This window comes from Oryctolagus cuniculus, chromosome 11 (assembly GCF_964237555.1).
Source record: "Oryctolagus cuniculus chromosome 11, mOryCun1.1, whole genome shotgun sequence".
Classification (NCBI taxonomy): Eukaryota; Metazoa; Chordata; class Mammalia; order Lagomorpha; family Leporidae; genus Oryctolagus; species Oryctolagus cuniculus.
This window is the reverse complement of record NC_091442.1, coordinates 15313536-15332131: the sequence shown is the minus strand read 5'-3', so window position 1 is coordinate 15332131 and position 18596 is coordinate 15313536. Positions and strand designations below refer to the sequence as shown.

Sequence of the window (18596 nt, the reverse complement as noted above, 5' to 3'; positions counted from 1 at the left end):
GCTTCTTTCAGGTTCCCTGCACAGATGCAGGGGCCCAAGCACTTGGGCCATCTCCCACTGCTTTCCCAGGCCATAGCAGAGAGATGGATTGGAATGGAGCAGCCAGGGCTCGAGCTGGCGCCCATATGGGATGCCAGCCCTGCAGGCAGTGGCTTTACCCACTACGCCACAATGCTAGTCCCAGTTTTCAGTCTTTTTTTAGTGGCTCCTAGACATCTCACCAGCCACATCTGAGGGGGAGGGAGATACCCACAGGCTCACGTATGAGAGGTGCAGTTCTGACATGAGGCCTCCTCTTCTTCCTCCCCTCTGCAGGGGCTCCTTTAGTTCTTCCAGGCCCAGTCATGTGCACTCCTGTTAATTTACTCTCATGTCTGGTAAGTGCCATATTAAACTTGTAGTTCAAGCTGTCCCCATTTTTGAGATAACAAACAGAGCATAGAAGGAATTCTGTGTGCGATGGTGAATCAAAGAGCATTGCTGCAGAAACACTGAGGTTATTTTCAGATTTTTTAACTCCTGTTTTAAAAATTGGAATGTGTTTCTTTCATTTCTTCCAGGGCTCTCACCTTTGTCTATCCTTTTGGTGCCACACTGAGTGTCATGAAACCAGCAGTGGCTGTTCTGTCCACGGGCTCTGTCTGCTTCCCGCTCAACAGACCCATTCTGGCTTTCTATCACTCGAAGGTACAGCCTTTCTTAGATAAGGTGCAAATGTTCGTGTTTACTTATGGGGAAACAGTGGATTGTGTAGTAATTGATGAAGTGGAGGCTTGAACCTAACTTTTTTTTTTTTTTTTTTTTTTTTTTTTTTTTTTTTTTAGATTTATTCATTTGAAAGGCAGAGTTAACAGAGAGGCAGAGGCAGAGATAGAGTGGGGGGATGTCTTCCATCCACTGGTTCACTCCCCAAATGGCCACAATGGCCGAAGCTGGGCCGATCCAGAGCCAGGAGCTCCTTCCGGGTCTCCCACGTGGGTGCAGGGCCCTCAGCACTTGGGCCATCTTCCACTGCTTTCCCAGGTGCATTAACGGGACTAGGGGACTGGCACTGTGGCATAGTGGGTAAGGCCGCCACCTACAGTGCCAGCAACCCATATGGGTTCGAGTCCTGGCTGCTCCACTCCTGATCCAGCTCTCTGCTATGGCCTGGGAAAGCAGTAGAAGATGGCCCAAGTCCTTGGGCCCCTGTGGCTGCGTGGGAGACCCAGAAGAAGCTCCTGGCTCCTGGTTTCAAATTGGCGCAGCTCCGGCCATTGCGGCCAATTGGGAAATGAACCAGTGGATGAAAGACCTCTCTCTCTTTTTGCTTCTCCTTCACTCTCTGTGTAACTGTAACTTTCAAAGAAATAAATCTTTTAAAAAAAAAAAAAAAAGACTGAATCAGAAGTGGAGCAGCTGGGATTTGAACTGCCACCCATATTGGATGCCAGCACTGCAGGCAGTGGCTTTAACTGCTATGCCACAGCACCGGCCCCCTGAACCTCTTACCACCCTAAATCCAGAGCTTTTCTGCTGTAGCGTGAGGGTACTACCTTACAAGTGTGGCTCTTGAAATGACTTTTCATCCAGTCTGACTGGGCAGTCACCACTGTAAGGAGAATCCATTCAGGGAAGGGCAGAGTTAGGGAGTGCTGCTGTGTTATTTTAGTGTGTGCCGGGAGAACGTCTAAGAAGACTGGCTGTCCAGTTCTCACCCTGGAGACCCCTCAGAAACAGGTAGCCCCGGAGGATGCGGCCCTCTCATTAGGCCCCACCAGGCCACTGCCTTTCAATGCATGTTTTACTGAATTGACCTTCGTCTGTCCACCAAGGGATAGATTCTTCTGCTGACCTTCCAGTTTTGTCCCAGGGACCTAGATGTCCATCTAGGTGCTCACAATCCTGTTTTTCCTTGTGGCAGCCAAGGTATGACCTTACCCTCATGTCCTTGTTTAAAAGCCCTCACCTCACAATTTTAGGAAGTAAATAAATGTGCTGTGTTTGAAATATTTAAACGAAATTCATAGCGCTCTTAGGGTAGTTAGGCTCTTCCAAACAGCTTGAAACCTTTGTTTTAAGTATTATTTTCAAGATGTAGAAGTGTATTAAGCTGTCTGTTTATAAGCACAGTCATTTAATTCTGTAGCTGTGATGATTTGATTTCTTAAGTGGGCACAGCGATTTTACCTGGCTTAATCAGGGATCTTTCGGAGCATGCACTTGCTGCCACATCCTGGGCTCAGTGACTCTCCTAAAACTTACCCTTTGCCCATTGCCTACTCATTTAAAGCATTTGCTCCTCCTCCGAAGCTTTCAGTCCTGCTTTATAACCACAGACTGAGAGGTCCTTGCCCGTCTCCCTTAATGAAATGAACCATTGGTAAGGAAGGGCGCACACTTCAGCCTCCTGGGAACCCTGAGCTGGGTCAGGCCAACCCTCGGGGTCCTGCCCTTCCCTGAGCAGGGTCAGGCCAACCCTCGGGGTCCTGCCCTTCCCTGAGCAGGGTCAGGCCAACCCTCGGGGTCCTGCCCTTCCCTGAGCTGGGTCAGGCCAACCCTCGGGGTTCTGCCCCCTCCCAGGGCCACTGCCTCCATCAGCCTGTCATCTTCAGTTTCCTGGGACTTTCACTATTGAAGGACAAACTTGGTTCTTGAGTGGACTTAAATTTACTTCATCGGAACAAATGCTGGAAAAGAAAGCTGAAGACAATGGTAGAATCACTGTCAGGACAGAATAAAAAGATTAAAGCAAGATTATAATTTATTTGAAATAAATGAGGTAGGAAAAAGAAATTAAATAATATTAATGAAAAACTAAATAGTAACAGGAAAGAAAATCTTACATATCTGCCTGTATTGACTTAGATAGGTAGATTCACATCTCAGCATGGTTCATTCAGTCACTTCCGCCTTGTTCTGTGGAATTCCACCAATATGACTTCCTGTTCTCAGTAGCGCATCTGTTTTCAGTGGTCATGTGTACTAGTAGTAGTGTTATTTTTCTTATGAATCATTTGCTTTTAACGTGGCCCAAGTCAAGTTTGTTTTGCTGATGGTTTTTTAACGTAGGAACCTGTGTCTTTGTAGCACTTGCGTTCTCTGGCTCAGGCATGTTTCTTTTCCTAGTGTGCTTAAGAAGGTGCCTGCTCCTCTTGGGTATAACCAGAAAAAAGGGATTTCACTTTGGATTTTTAATATATCTCTTTTTCTCATAGCAAAAGTAATACCTGCTCACTGTAGAAAAACTGAAAAACACAGAGATAAAAACAGAAAGAATGTCCCCCTTTCCCTGCTCCAGGGAAACTCACGTTTCCTGCCACCCTGCATACTCTCACATGTGCACACTGGCTCAGAGGCTTTGCACTGAGATAGGCCTATAGTAGGGCATATACTTTTTTTTTTTTTAATATAATGTTATGAGAGAAGCATTTTCCCATGTTACTAAAAACATCTTTTAGTATATAATGTAATGACTAAAAAAGGTCATTATTATTTTGAAAAAATATCTATTTATTTGGAAGGCAAGAGTTACGGAGAGAAGAGACAGAGAAGGATCTTCCACGAGGTAGTTCACTCTCTGAATGGCTGGAATGACCAGGATTGGGGCACACTGAAGCCACAAGCCTGGAACTCATTCCAGGTCTCCCATGTGGGTGGCGGGGGTGCCAGCTGCAGGCTCATTCGTTTTTTGTGGTTTTGTTTTTTTTTTTTTTTTTTTTTTTTTTTTTGACAGGCAGAGTTAGACAGTGAGAGAGAGAGACTGAGAGAAAGGTCTTCCTTCCATTGGTTCACCCTCCAAAGTGGCTGCTATGGCTGGCGCGCTGCGCCGATCCGAAGCCAGGAGCCAGGTGCTTCCTCCTGGTCTCCCATGCGGGTGCAAGGCCCAAGCACTTGGGCCATCTCCCTATGCCTTCCCGGGCCACAGCAGAGAGCTGGACTGGAAGAGGAGCAACTGGGACAGAATTTGGCACCCCGACCAGGACTAGAACCCGGAGTACCGGCACCACAGGCGGAGGATTAGCCTAGTGAGCCGCGGTGCTGGCTGAACATTGAAAAATTTAATTAACCAGTTTATTATTTCTTTCATGAAGTATTAATGCTGTGGCTTAGTTTTCTGAGTGGATCTTAAACTCTGTATTGTGGCCTCCATCAATGTCTTTAACTCTGTGCAGATTGTCTTTGGGTTTGTCTTTTTCCTTTAAAATTATGTTTTGTATTTCTCAGATAACTAACAATGGGAAATGCTATAGAACCAATTTACAGTACTTTTTGTTGAAGTCAAATAGAAGAATATAGAAACACCTAAAATGAGAGGCAGGTTAGTGTGTACTTGTTATCAGAGTTGTTATTTTTAGACTGTTAAAATCCTTGTGGGAATCGGCACTTATTAGCCTATACAACAGCTGCTAACACACTTCTGATGATAAATGTTTGGGGTCTGGCACACATGCAGTGTCTTTCAGGATCTGTGTACCTGACAGGGCTTTGTCATCCATAGAACCAAGGTGGGAAGCTGGCAGTGCTTGGCTCCTGTCACATGTTCAGTGACCAATATTTGGATAAAGAAGAAAACAGCAAAATCATGGTAAGCTTTTCTGATTCATCACAGTTATGTATAATGTGTAAGTTTGTTAATGCCATTTAAATACCAGTAAATTCATTTATTCATTTAGAACTGGCTCTTGAGAGCCATCATGTGCCAGGCAGTAAGAATACAGAGTTTGAGTCAGGTGTACTCCCTGCTTTGATGAAGCTGGAAGTACATGGAGGGGAGTGAGAGGGAGGTCCTTTCCAAGCATGCCAGGGGATGGGAGCGGGGCAGGAGTGGTGAGGGGCAGGTGTCACGAGGGCCTCCTGTGTTAACCAAGGAACCTGAACTTTATGCCTAAAGCCACAGGGGTCCCTTCCAAGTTTTCAGCAGCCAGGCCAGAGGATGAGGATGCGAATGAAGATCCAAAGGTGTGACTGGAGAGGAGAGGTCCTTAGCAGGCCTACATATAGAACTGGCTGAGTCACTGATGGAGTGGGGAGGGAGGGGAGTGAAGGCATTGCAAGTGCTCTGTGTCAGAGTGGTGCAAAGGAGGGGCAGGTGTTTGGTGCAGCCGTTAAGATGCTGCTTGGGACACTGTATCCCCTGAGTACCTGGTTCACGTGCTGGAATCTCTGTACTTCTAATCCAGCCACCCTGCCCCCACGCTGTTTTGTAGGATTTATTTTCTTATTCCTGGTAATGTGCCTGGAAGGCAGCAGATGATGGCCTAAGTACGTGGGTTCCGGCTACCCACATGGGAGACCCAGATGGAGTTCTAGGCTCCTGGCTTCTGACATATAGCCTGGCCCAGCCCTGCCTGTCACAGGCATTTGGGGAATGAACCAACAGATGGATAATCTCTCTTCCCCTTTCTCTCTCTGGCTCTCTCTCTCTCTCTTTGTGTTTCTCATTCTCTCTCTGCCATTCTGCCTTTCAAATAAATGAATAAATAAATCTTTAAAAATTGTTTTACTTTAAGTTCAGACTGTTAACACATTAAACAGGGTTTGATTTGGGATTGTGAACAAGGTTTAATACATTTTAACTTGTGGTTAGAATCAGAGTACCCTAAGCTAAACAATGTGTTTCTGATAATAAAGATTACACACTAAGATCTTTAGGTTTTCATATGATTTCACCAAGAGAAGGCTGGCTTTCCTTTTTTGAGTCACCGGTTTACATTTTTTTCTTTTTATCAGTTTTCTTGGGTGACTTCATTCTCTAGCACTGAACCTCAGCTTTCTCAAATAACCATCTGTCTCATTCTATGTTTTTTTTTTTTTAATCCAGGATGTTGTGTTCCAGTGGCTCACGACAGAAGACATCCACCTGAACCAGATTGATGCTGAGGATCCAGAGGTATGTGGCTGTAAATCATGCAGTGATTCTTAAAGACCGGCCCAGCTGTTCAGTGCCACTTCAGGAGTTCCCAAGGAAGATGGCATATGTCTGTCTGACCTTCTCTATAAGAAAGAGGGGAAGAAATGGTGCCTCTGGGGAGAAGGAAACCGCATTGTAAAAAAATAATAAGTTTATTTTTAAAGATTTGTTGATTATCTTTTTGAAAGAGTTACACAGAGAGGAGAGAGAGGGGAGAGAGAGAGAGGAGAGAGAGAGAGAGAGAGAGGTCTTCCATCTGCTGGTTCACTCCCCAGTTGGCCACAACGGCTGAAGCTGTGCCAATCCGAAGCCAGAAGCCAGAAGCCAGAAGCTTCTTTCAGATCTCCCATGTGGATACAGGAGCCCAAGGTCTTGGACCATCTTCTGTGGTTTTCGTAGGCCATTAGCAGAGAGCTGGAAGTGGAGCAGCCGGGGAGAGGGGGGCCCGGTGCTGTGGCGCAGCGGGTTAATGCCCTGGCCTGAAGCACTGGCATCCCATAGGGGTGTCAGCTGAGGACCCGGGTGCTCCACTTCTGATTCAGCTCTCTGCTGATATCTATAAGCTTTTTAAAAAAACATTTTATTTATATCAGTTGCTGTACGTCATGAACTTCCAAATCATCTAATTGCATCCCCACAACAGCCTTGAGAGGGAGAGGGTTTTCTTCCAGTTTTATAGATAAGGGTCCACTACATCTGACACTAACACTGGGCCTATTGAGAAGCAAATTCTCCAGAGAAAGCTGGTGGGAGGTTCCAGCATCATTCCAAGTTGCTGTGAAACTATGCGTATCTCTTCCATAGTAGAGACCTGTGAAAAGTGTACTTTGTATTATGAGGCTTTGGAATGTCAAACACACATCCAGTAATGGTGCAAAGTGAGAGATTGTGAAAAACTAAACTTCGTAACTAGGATTTCAGATCAGATCATGTTATGTCATAATGGGTTTCAAGACCAGACAGTAGCTTAAATGGTACTTAATAAAATCGTAGGTAGCTCAGTAAAGAGCCAGGAATTTACACCACATTTTATCATTCTTTTAATGTTTCTATATGGACATCTAAGGCCTTGCTGGTTTCTGAACTAGGATTTGTAGAAGGTGTGGTGTAGAGTGAAGAGAGGCAGCCTTGGGACCTTGGGGTTTGCTGGGCCCGTTTCTGGCTGTGTCATATTCTGGGTGTGTGTCCTGGCACAGTCGGTACCTTTGTTACTTAGTGTCAGACTTAGAGGGCTAAAGTCTCTAAAACAGCCAAGTATTGCTGGGAAGGACAGTTAATTGTTTATGTTCCTCCATTGTTTTTCATTTAGTTGCTTCCATCTTTATTATCTGAAAGGTGGGGGTGGGGGAGATACTGTGCATCTGGTAGTTCACTACCCATATCCCCGCAATAGCCACGGCTGGGCCAAGTGAAATCCAGGAGCCCAGAACCCAATTCAGTTCTCCCATGGAGCTGACAGGATCCTGCATGCCTGCTGCCTCCCAGGCTGCGTCTCAGCAGGAAGCTGGGTAGGAAGCAGAGCAGGTGGACCGTGAGCCAGGCACTCCGCTATAAGATGTGGCAAACCAACCAGAGACTTAATTGCTGTACCAAATACCTGCATTGTTTCTTGTCTGAAAAAAGGGTTTGAGGACTGGGGGAAGTTTTGATTCTAGTGCTATGGAAAAAAATGAGCTTGTCTTGACTTAGCATTTCTGTGAGGCCAGGCCTGTGAGTCCTCTAGTGCTGGGATGAGAGATTAAAGAAAATGTGTGTGGCAGGTGACTGCAGAGGACCAGTTTGTAAACTATTACCAAGTTGGCCGTGTTAGCTAAATGCATTTCAAAGGCCAGCTCGCAATAAACTTATTAGCATGCATTTATTTAAATTTGAATTTGTATTTGGAGTAGGTAATGAATTCATATGGTTCACAATTCAGCAGCATAGAGTCAGCAGTCTTCCTTCTGTCTTTTGGCCCAGCTGATTTGTTCTCCCTAGTGACAACAGTATTAGCAGTGTCTTAGGTGCTTAGGACAGCAGAAGATGGCCTAAGTGCTTGGGCCCCTGCATCCACGTGGGAGACCTGGAAGAAGCTCCTGGTTCCTAGCTCCTGGCTCCTGGCTTCGGATTGGCTTAGCTCTGGCCGTTACGGCCATCTGGGGAGTGAATCAGACCTCTCTGTCTCTGCCTCTGTAACTCTGCCTTTCAAATAAATCTTTAAAAAAAAAAAAAAAAAAAAAGATTGTATTTCTCCTGTTGAACATCCAAGTTTTGCTGGTCTTTCATGTGCCATCTTTAAGGGCTGTCAGCAATGCTGGAGGATCTCTTTGGCTAGGGGAGGAGGGCTGGGAGCTAATGCAAGGTGGTGGGGGGTGGGGGAGCCCATACATAGCAGGAGAGAAGGCGGTGGAAATGGCCCTGGAGGGCAGGTGCATACTGTGGTGGGAGCTTGTGGACTCTCACGATTGCTTCTGTTTTCTCACTAAAATGGAAAATATAGCTATTAACTAAAATGACAAAAGGGAGAATTGGTTGACATGACAAGAGAAGCATTGCCTGGGAGAGTGGGAAAGTGAGTGGGTGAGGGAGATAAAGTTAACTGCTGAACTGTTGCATCAAAGATCATGAAATGAAAAGGAAACCAAGCAGCACGGCTGTGTTTCTCCGGCATGAGCGACTGGGGACTTGGGTTTCGCCAGCCTCGCTGGTGGCCATGGGGTTTTGTTCCTCTGTCCACATTAAGTGGCCTTCACCATGTAGTTGCCCAGCGTCCTGCACAGTGGCCTCTTGACCAGGGAGCATGAATACTGCAGTTCGACCTGAGACAGTGGAGTCACGGCAGAATAAAAACTCTGCTCCTACCCTGCTGAGAGGACCCTGTGTCTTTCAGATTTCCGACTACATGATGTTGCCCGACACAGCCACCCTGTCAGAGCGGCTGCGAGTGTGTCTCCAGGAGGGCGATGAGAACCCACGTGACTTCACCACCCTCTTCGACCTGTCCATCTACCAGCTGGATACCGCCTCCCTCCCCAAGGTCATCAAGTCAGTACCTGGGGCGCTCTGAGCTGCCCTGCACTCCATCCTGGGCCTGCGGTGTAAAAACAGCCTGTGGGTGGGAGTTAGGGTCACAGCCAGGGTGGTACATGTGTTGTCAGGTCTATGATGAGGCCAACAGAGAAAAGGGGGAGGAGTGCAGGGTTGGTGCACAGAAACCACAGGCGATTCTTAGGCCCCGTGGGTCCTGGCCTGTTTCCAGTTCAACTGAGCTCCTGTGCCTGAAACCTAGCTTTGTGGAGGATTCAGACAAAAGCTCTGGTGCAGGGTTATTATTCAGCTCCTACATGCAGAGTGTAAACCAGAAGCAGGAGCATAATGGAGAAAGGGAAACTGAGTGTGACTGAGGTGGGGGACAGCATCTTTGTGGAAGAGCCGCTGTTTGAACTGCACGTTGAGATTTCAACAGACATTTCTTGGAGACCTATGTCTGCTTGGCCCTGTGTTGTGTGCCTTACACTGGCGGCTGGGGAGGTGCGATGTTCGAGCATTCTGCAGCCAGGTTGCTTTATGAGCAAAGTCCCAGACACTCACATGTGCTGGGCATGTCCAGGCGGGGTTTGTCAACAAGATGCCAGGAGGGACAGGCTGGAATCCATGCTTTCCAAAGCAGCCCAAACAGCTTCTTGCAGCGGTTTGTACAATCAGCTAGAACAAGGACAAACAGACGTGAAGGCCAGGTAGGAGACTGTTGAGCAGACCAGGAGGCTGGAGAGGGGAGCTAGCAAGAGCAGCAGCTGTGGTTTTGCGAGATGTCTGGGGAGAAAGAATCCATGGGACATGGCCACGGGAGGCTGGGATGGACATGTCCAAGAGATTCCTTTCTGGAGGTCTGGGTGACTGACAGTACCGTTGACTGCCCTGGGAAGGCAGGGAGAGGAAAATGGGTTCTGCCCCACGCTCTCCATGTGATGCAGCTGAGCAGTTCCCGGTGAGCCTGTGCGGGCAGAAGTGCTTGGGCAGAGATGAGGCCGTCTACAGGAAGTCGGGGAAGCTGCGGGGAGGCTGGGGGCCTGCAGGCTCAGCACTCGAGTGGGCTGGGGCTCAGGTTGGCCTTCACAGCTGCTGGTGCTGAGAGAGAGCATTTGTCTTCTTTCTCATAGTGCTGCATCTTACCTCTGGGGTAGTATTCGATGTTTTGTTTTTTAAGATTGATCTGTTTGAGGGACAGAGAGAGACAGAGACCAAGAAAGAGCTCCTATTCACCAGCCTGTTTCTCAATGCCTACAACAGCCAGGGCTGGGCCAGGCCACAGCCAGGGCTGGAAACTCAGTCTGGGTCTCCCACAAAGTCACTGGGTATTTGCACACTGATGGCAATGTTCCTATAGAGAGAAACGTGGATAATGTTAAGAGAGTGAGGAGAGTGGTTGGAGTGAAGCAAGAAAGAAGGGGGAAGGGCCTGGTGAGAGACATTAGGACAGGAGGTTTTAGATGAGAGGGATCATGGGTTGTCTAGTAATACAGAGGAAACACATTAAAGATGGGTGCAGATGCTGCTGGATGAGAAAAGGTGTTGCTTGAAGACTGTGGAAGTTCTTAATGTCTTCCGTGTTCTGTGTTTTTTGTTTTGCTTTTCTTTTTCTTTTCTTTTTTTTTTTTTTTTTGATATGGGAAGAAGATCAGTAGCTGGAAATCGCAGAGATTGGGAGAGAAGTTTTGTGGGAGTGGACAGTGCATATTATGAAAAAACCGCATAGATTTCAAAATGCTTATCAAAATAAATATTTTTAATTTTTATTTTTTTAGATTTATTAGTTTATTTGAAAGGCAGAGCCACAGAGAGGGAGAGGGAGAGACAGAGATCCTGTATCCGCTGGTTCACTCCCCAAATGGCATGACAGCTGGAGCTGGGTCAGATGGGAGCCAGGATCCTCCTCTGGGTCTCCCATGTGGGTGGAGGAATAATTCCATTTTTCCATGAATTTGTAAAAATTATTTATTTGGGGGCTGGCACTGAAGGTAAGCCACTGTGTACATTGCTGGCATCCCATATGGGTGCTGGTGTGAGTCCCAACTGCTCCATTTCTAATCCAGCTTCCTGCTAATGCACCTGGGAGAGCAGCATAGGATGGCCCCTGCCACCCATGTGGGAGACCAGGAAGAAGCTCCTGGTTCCTGGCTTCAGCCTGACCCAGCCCTGGCCATTGTGGCCATCTGAGGAGTGAACCAGTAGATGGAAGATCTCTCTTTCTCTCTCTTTCTAATAAACTAAGATTTTAAAAATAAATAAAAATTATTTATTTGGAAGGCAGAGAGTTAGTGAAAGAAATACAGACAGACAAGACAGGGAGATCTGTCTGCTGATTTACTCCCCAGGTGCTTGCAGTAGCCGGGGCTGGGCCAGGCTGAAGCTGGGAGCCTGGACCTCCATCCAGGTCTCCCACATGGGTGGCAGGGACCCAAGTACTTGAGCCATCACTTGCTGCCTTCCAGGGTGTGCATTAGCAAGAAGCTGTAATTGGAAGCAGAGCTGGGCCTCTGCACTCAGAACCTAGACTGTCCAGTATGGGATGTTTATACTCCAAGCAACATCTTAACCACCACGCCAAGTGCTCACCTCCCTGTGAATATTTTTAAGTACCCTCATGGAGGGGAATGGTGGAGTGAGTGGACAAGGGTGCTATACAAGAACCACCCAGTAATGTTAAAGGCCCACTGGAAGTTAGTGGTCTTGGATCCAGAGTTCCACAAGCCAGCATGGTTGTGTGTTTTCCTCCAGCCTTATTTCCCCATGTGGCTGCAGCAAAGTGGGCTGATACATGCATTTAACCGCTGTTGTTTTGTTAAGCAGATGTGATAAAGAACAGCAAGGTCTTTTATGATGCCCAGGAATTATGTATTGCATATGTTAGTCTGCATAGTAATTGCTATTGTTGTGTATATTAATTAGCTTGTATCATAAAACCTTACACATGATATCTGAAAGTTCTTTTGTCACATTTCCCAAACAATTATTAGGCACTTACTTTCTGCCAGGAGCCTACAGATACTATCACATGTACTGTTGTTGTTATTTTGTTTTTTAAGATTTTATTTATTTATTTGAGAGACAGAGTTATAGACAGAGAGAGAGGCCTTTCATCCTCTGATTCACTCCCCAAATGGCTGCAGTGGCCGGAGCTGGGCCAACCAAAGCCAGGAGCTTCTTTCAGGTCTCCATGCAGGTGCAGGGGCCCAAGAACCTTCACTGCTTTCCAGGCCATAAGCAGAGAGCTGGATTGGAAGAGGAGCAGCCAGGACATGAACTGGTGCCATATGGGATGCCGGTGCCGCAGTGGCAGCTTAGCCTGCTACACCACAATGCCAGCCCCACTATCACATTTAGTGGTTATACCAATTCTGAAAAGTGGAGCATAGCTCCATGTTTGATTTTTAAGGAAGCTGAGGCTCAGGGAAAGCTAGGAAACTTGCTCAGAGTTAAACCCTCATTACTCAAGCCCTGATTAAGTCACTTGTTCTTAGCTTCTATCTTCACCTCCCTCCCCTTCGATTTTAGTAATAAAAAACTAGCATTCATTGAGGCTCATTGTAGAGCAAGTGCCATATGTGTATGTTTTCTGTGTATGTTGCATTGTCATGTGATGACCTTGATGAAATTATTATCCCCATATCAGAACACTGAGGCCAGAGAAATTAAGTGACTTGCTCAAGGTCACTCAAGGTCACACAAGTGGTTTTCAGTGGGGCCTGAATTTGAATCCAGATGATCTTGACCCTGAACCTGGGAAGAAGTTATCTAGAGATTTGTGACTGCAGGAGATGAGGGTGCTTTTAAAAACAGATTGAAAGCTCCCAGAGTTTGCCATGTGTGTGTCACCACTCCATGCCTGCAGCCTTCCACAGGTGTCGTCCAGGTCACAAATGCTTTCACTGCTGGCTTCATGTTTGACTCTTAGCTTGCTTGGTTTTGAGCTTTTATGTCTTCTCCCTCCTCTGCAGATTCCAGCTTTTCTTAGTCTAACAAAAGACATCAGACTGCTTAAGGCATCCAACCAGCTTTGCTGTTTCGCCCTAATTCTCTCCTGGAACGTTTAGATCAGGCTGTGCTGAGTGCTCTTCAGTGTTGAATGAAGGGTTGATTAGAACTGCCCCCTACTTTAGTGTAGCAGAGGCTGAGACAAGTCTTTTGATTGTATTTATATTTGTCTTTCACACCATAGTGGAGGGCAGTAATTACTGGTTTCTGGTATCTGTCAGTACTTTTCATGAAAATAGTTTCCCTTTTCTGAGTAAAAATTCAGGCTTTAAATACTTATGTCAACTATAGGGTGTTGCTCACTTTTTGTCTGGCACTTGTCAGTGCTTCTTGGGTGGGAGGTAGAAATAAGTGATGTGGAGTGCTTGCCCTCAGAGTTCATGGTCTGATGGACGGGGGATTGAGATGTGTGGTAGTGAAAATGCAATACTAGAGGTTGGGGCAGAGCATTCTGAAAATACATAGCTCAGCCCCACTTCATTGATTTGTTTTTAGCGTTGTCATTTGTTCTTTCTCCTCTCCTGTATGGATTGGAGTCTGAATTAGATTTTGCTTGGTTTTAAGATTAGTTTCATGGGGCCAGGCATTATAGCACAATAGGTTAAGCCACTGATTAGGACATGTGTATCACGTACTGGACTGCTGCCGATTCCAGACCCAGGTTCTCCACTTCTGATCCAGCTTCTTGCTAATACACACCCTGGGAGGCAGCAGGTGATGGCTCAAGTGCTTGGGCCCCTACCATCCACGTAGGAGACCCAGATCGAGTTCTGGGCTCCTGGGTTTGGCCTGGCCCAGCCCTGGCTGTTGTGAGCATTTGGGCACTGAACCAGCAGATGGGGGGTCTCTTTCTTTCTGTCTCTCTGCCTTTCAAGTAGATGAAAATAAACATTAAAGAAAAGAGATTATTTTCTCTACTCTCTCACCCCTACCCTGTCAAGCAAAGGGAAGATTTGGGCAGGTGGTGAGCTTCCAAGCCAGCTCTCTGCTAATGACCTGAGAAGGTAGCAGGCCTTTGCCCAGGTGCTTGAGCCCTTGCCATCCACATGGGAAACCTGGATAGAGTTCCAGGCTCTGGCTTCAGCCTGGCCCAGCTCTGTCGTGACCATTTGGTGAGTGAACCAGCGGATGGAAGATTTCCCTCTCTGTCTCTCCCTCTCTCTCTCTCTAATTCTTTCAGGTAAATAAAATCTTTTTTAAAAAAAATTTATTTTATTTGAAATGCAGAGTTACAAAGAGAGAGAGAGGAGAGACAGAGTCTTCCATCCTCTGGTTCACTTTCCAAATGGCTGTAACAACCAGGGCTGGGCCAGGCTGAAGCTGAGACAGAACCTTCATCTGCATCTCCCACGTGGGTGCAGAGACCCAAGCACTTGGGGCATCCTCTGCTGCTTTCCCAGGAGCATTAGCAGGGAGGTGGATCGGAAGTGGAGCAGCCAGGGCTCAAACTGGCGCCCATATGGGATGCGAGCACTGCAGGCAGCAGCTTAACCCACCACACCACAGCACCGACCCCATAAATAAACAAAATCTTCAAAAAAAAAGTTTCCTTTCAGTTCTGAATAGATAATAAATGTATATTACAGTGGAGAGGGTTCCTGAAAGAATCATTACAACAGATAGAGCAACACATTTTGTTTGTATTTCTAAAATAGTGCTGAGCCACCACCTTTTCAGTTCTTAGATTTAGGCAGAGAGACTGAGACAGAGACAGATTTCTCATCTGAAACATGCTCCAAAGCCTGGGGCTGCACGTGGGTGCTAGGGACTACTGGAGCCGTCCCTGGTGCCTCTCAGGGTATGCATCAGCAGGAAGCTGGAGTGGAGAGTGGAGCTGGACTTGAACCCAGGCACTCAGATAGGGGATGTGAACATCCTAAGTGGTGTCTTAACTGCTTCACCAAACACCCGCCCCTGAACCGCCATCTTTGATGGAGAAACTCTGTGGTCAGTTAGATGTGCTTTGCCAGGGTTGTCTCACTGTGGTCCCTGCTTTTTTATTATTAACACAGGGCTCACGAGCAGCTGAACGTGAAGCATGAACCACTTCAGCTCATCCAGCCTCAGTTTGAGACGCCGCTGCCAGCCCTCCAGCCTGCGGTGAGTAGGTGTGCTTGACGGTCTTGCTGCGGCCCTCGTCCCGCCAGCTGGGCAGTGCTGTGTCTCTAAAAATAGTCAGCCCCAGACCTGTTAGTGTTCCTAGGGGCTGCCGTGCGGCTCACCTGGGGAGTCAAGGCTGTGGACTTTCTGGCTGGTAAACATTTTCTATCTTGTGCAGGTGAGGAGCATATATGAGACTTCTGGGTAAAAAGGAAGAGTGACTGGGCACTCGGCTTTATAGAACAATTCTCTCACTGCCCAGAGGATAGTCATGTGTGTAGGATAATTCTCAACTTTTCAGCCCACTGGTAACTCAACTTGCCTCATACTGCCCTGCCCTGTTCCATTCTGCAGTGTTGTGAGCCAGTTGACTTTAACTTGGTGGCTTGAAATTGGCCATGGTGGGAGTATTTATACCACAGAAAACGGCAGATGCCGCAAATCAGGTTTTTTGTTGGAAAACTGGTAGTTGACACATTTGCTGACACCCGATTGGTTCACACCTATGAACTGTCTCCGGGTTCTGTACTTTTTATACTAACGTACATCTGTCCCCAATAATTTCTGTCCCTGAAGAACCCACGACTAAGTGAGGAATGAGTTGTCCAATCAGATGTTAACATGAACCTAGCCCGAAGCTTGTGTTGTGCTGAGTGACTTGGTAGTGCCTGTTGGTCAGCTTGGTCAGTGTCACGGCACACTTGACACTTGAGCTGTCCTGCTTGGTTGTTCCCAGTGGATCTAACGATGAGACCAGGAGGAGGTGATGGATGTCCAGGTGGCTCATCCCGGGGAAGGCCTGAGCTGGCCCCTCATTTCCTTGGTCCTTCTCAGGGCTGGTTATGGCTTTGGATAAGCTCTTTCATGAAAGCCTTTATTTCCTTCAGGTTTTCCCCCCTAGTTTCAGGGAGTTACCGCCCCCTCCTCTGGAGCTGTTTGACTTAGATGAGACATTCTCCTCAGAGAAGGCCCGGCTTGCTCAGATTACCAATAAATGTAAGTTGGCCACTTTTCACCTTTTCTTGTCAGAGTTTTATTTAACTGAGGGCTTCTGAGAGTTGCTTTGAGAGAAAGCTTAGGTTGTTTAGGGAGAACAAAATGTGAACAGGTTGCATTCATCTAGATGATACTGGATGTTTTTCTTGAGGCTCATTAGCACAGTGAATCTGAACGTGGTGCTAAGCAGAAAGCCAAAAGTCTCAGCTTTGATCCCTGCAGGCCTGGCCATCGGATGAGTCATGAAGGCAGCAATGGCTGACCACCCTACATGAGGGAATTTCAGAATGTTCCTGGATAATGGAATTAATGGGAGGTTTTTTTGGTGCAGAATACTCTGAAATCTGTGTATAATCTTTTCATAATATACATTTTCCATGAACTTTTTGAAGAATAAAATATTTTATTTTGCAAATTTTTTGCACCAAAGTAAACTTTTTTCTATTTTCCATGAATTTTTTGAAATTTTTTAAAAGATTTATTCATTTATTTGAAAGTCAGAGTTACACAGACAGAGAAGGAGAGGCAGAGAGAGAGAGGTCTTCCTTCTGCTGGTTCATTCCCGAAATGGCCACAACAGCTGAAGCTGCACTGATCCGAAGCCAGGAACCAGGAGCTTCTTCTGGGTCTCCCACGTGGGTGCAGGGACTCAAGGACTTGGGCCATCTTCCACTGCTTTCCCAGGCCATAGCAGAGAGCTGGATCAGAAGTGAAGCAGCTGGGACTTGAACCGGCACCCATATGGGATGCTGACACTGCAGGTGGTGGCTTTATCTGCTACGCCACAGCGCCGGCCCTAAATTTTTTGAATTCTAGCATAGGACTGCTCAGGATAGTTCCACAGAGATATATGTTGTTGGAATTATAGGTGGTTTTTCTTTTCTATAAATTATAATAAATGTGATTTTAAAATAACCATATGTCCACTAACCATAGTGGGCCTTGTTGTATTCATATAGTTTGATTTCCTGCTGGGGATTAAGAGAACTAGGACTAGTTCAGCTTTATTCTAATTAAGAGTGTTGTAGTTTTGTCCCAGTTTATGAAAGCAATACATCAGCCATATCTACAGTTTGTCATTGTTGAAGTCCTGTGGTCTTATTACCCTAGGGAGAGCTAAGTGATCTTGAGAGAGAAGGAACTAGATAGTTGCCCATAAAACATAGTTACGGGTTTATCTCATTACCCTAACTGTGCCTAGGCACTGAAGAAGACCTGGAGTTCTATGTCAGGAAGTGTGGTGACATTCTTGGAGTGACCAGCAAACTACCAAAGGACCAACAGGATGCCAAACACATCCTTGAGCACATCTTCTTCCAAGTGGTGGAGTTCAAGAAATTAAACCAGGTACAGAGCCTCCAAGAGCCCTGAAGTGAGAGCCCCTCAGGCGATGGACATCCTGCGTAAGCCACGCTGCTGGGATCCACGGCATCCGCTCACTCTGCAGTGCCTGTCAGGGATCTGCTGGGTGAACAAAACAGACAGTGCTCCCTGTGTCCTCAGAGACCCTTTAAGGACTTAAAAATACATTCCTGGTGCAGAAAATGGAGGGAAGAGGGCTATAAAATAGTGTGTCAGTTCCTGTCTTTACAGATAATTGGTATGGCTGCTCTGCAGTGACTTGTGGGGTGGGGACCTAGGTAGCTTCCGACAGCACTCACCCGGGGGCATGGAGGGCAGCCCCCCAAGGCCATGGTAGGAAGTGTGGTGTGGCCGTTGCACCAGAGCCTTCGGCTGTGTTGACCACTCACTCATCATGGAGGGTGGTAGGCGATGGTCAAAAGCGGGGTCCTGCAGGTGAGCACCTGATTGCCTTGGGTTCCAGCCTGACACAGCTTGGGCTGGAATCAGCCTTAAAACCAGAGAGGACCCGTGTGTCCGGCTGATTCAGAATCTCTAATACGCAACAATTTACATTTCAGGTTTTGCACAGCGATACTAAAATTCTGTTTTATTCTCTCATCCAGGAACATGATGTTGATACAAGTGAAATGGCATTCCAGAACAATTTCTGAGGATTGTGCCTCTTGAAGCATTGTCGGCCTCCTGATTCTTTGTTTGGAAACTACTTTTTAATTGCTGTGTAATCCCTTAGCCAAGTTGTCTCCACCCTTTCCTCTGAGCTGTGGAAGGTCTGTGCATCTTTCATGGTACCCAGAGAGAATTTCTAACTAACAAAGTCCTTATGTAAGATATGTTCCATTTTTAAAATTAAATCTGTGATTGATTCTCCTTTTTATAATTCATGAAACAGTTTTTCATTGAAGACTTTTGTTTCTTTTAAATTCTGGTTCTGGATTTGAGCCTCTTATTAAAGGCATACATAACTCTCAAGCTTTTTGTAAGTACTGTGCAGCTTCTGGACTAGTTCAAAAGGACACAAAACCAGCCGAGCCCTCAGTCTGCCCTGCCGTAGCTGAGGGCAAAGATAAATGAGTCATTACTAGATGGTCCTTGTATGTACATGACTCAGCCCCCATCTCCCAGCTGCCCCGGGAAGCAACCATGTGGGGCCAGAGTCTCCACCCACACTTCCTTCTCCCTCCCAACTCCCAAAGCACTCAGTTCTGTCATCAGCTTAGATTATAATGCA

At 46.6% G+C, this 18596-nt stretch overlaps 1 protein-coding gene across 3 annotated transcripts in view; it reads left to right on the top strand.

Annotated features, from left to right (window-relative positions):
- Positions 1 to 18337, top strand: part of IFT52 (intraflagellar transport 52) — a 36534-nt gene extending 18197 nt beyond the window's left edge. For 2 of the 3 annotated variants that reach the window (XM_008274457.4, XM_002721062.5), the window contains 8 exons: positions 561 to 687; positions 4481 to 4567; positions 5804 to 5872; positions 8763 to 8917; positions 14920 to 15007; positions 15895 to 16003; positions 17205 to 17350; positions 17971 to 18337. In XM_008274457.4, coding sequence (XP_008272679.2) covers positions 561 to 687; positions 4481 to 4567; positions 5804 to 5872; positions 8763 to 8917; positions 14920 to 15007; positions 15895 to 16003; positions 17205 to 17350; positions 17971 to 18018 — 829 coding nt within the window. In that variant the 3' untranslated portion in view covers positions 18019 to 18337. The remainder of the gene's footprint in view (positions 1 to 560; positions 688 to 4480; positions 4568 to 5803; positions 5873 to 8762; positions 8918 to 14919; positions 15008 to 15894; positions 16004 to 17204; positions 17351 to 17970) is intronic. The other variant, XR_001795676.3, reaches the window with a different exon arrangement.
- Positions 18338 to 18596: the final 259 nt, after the last annotated feature.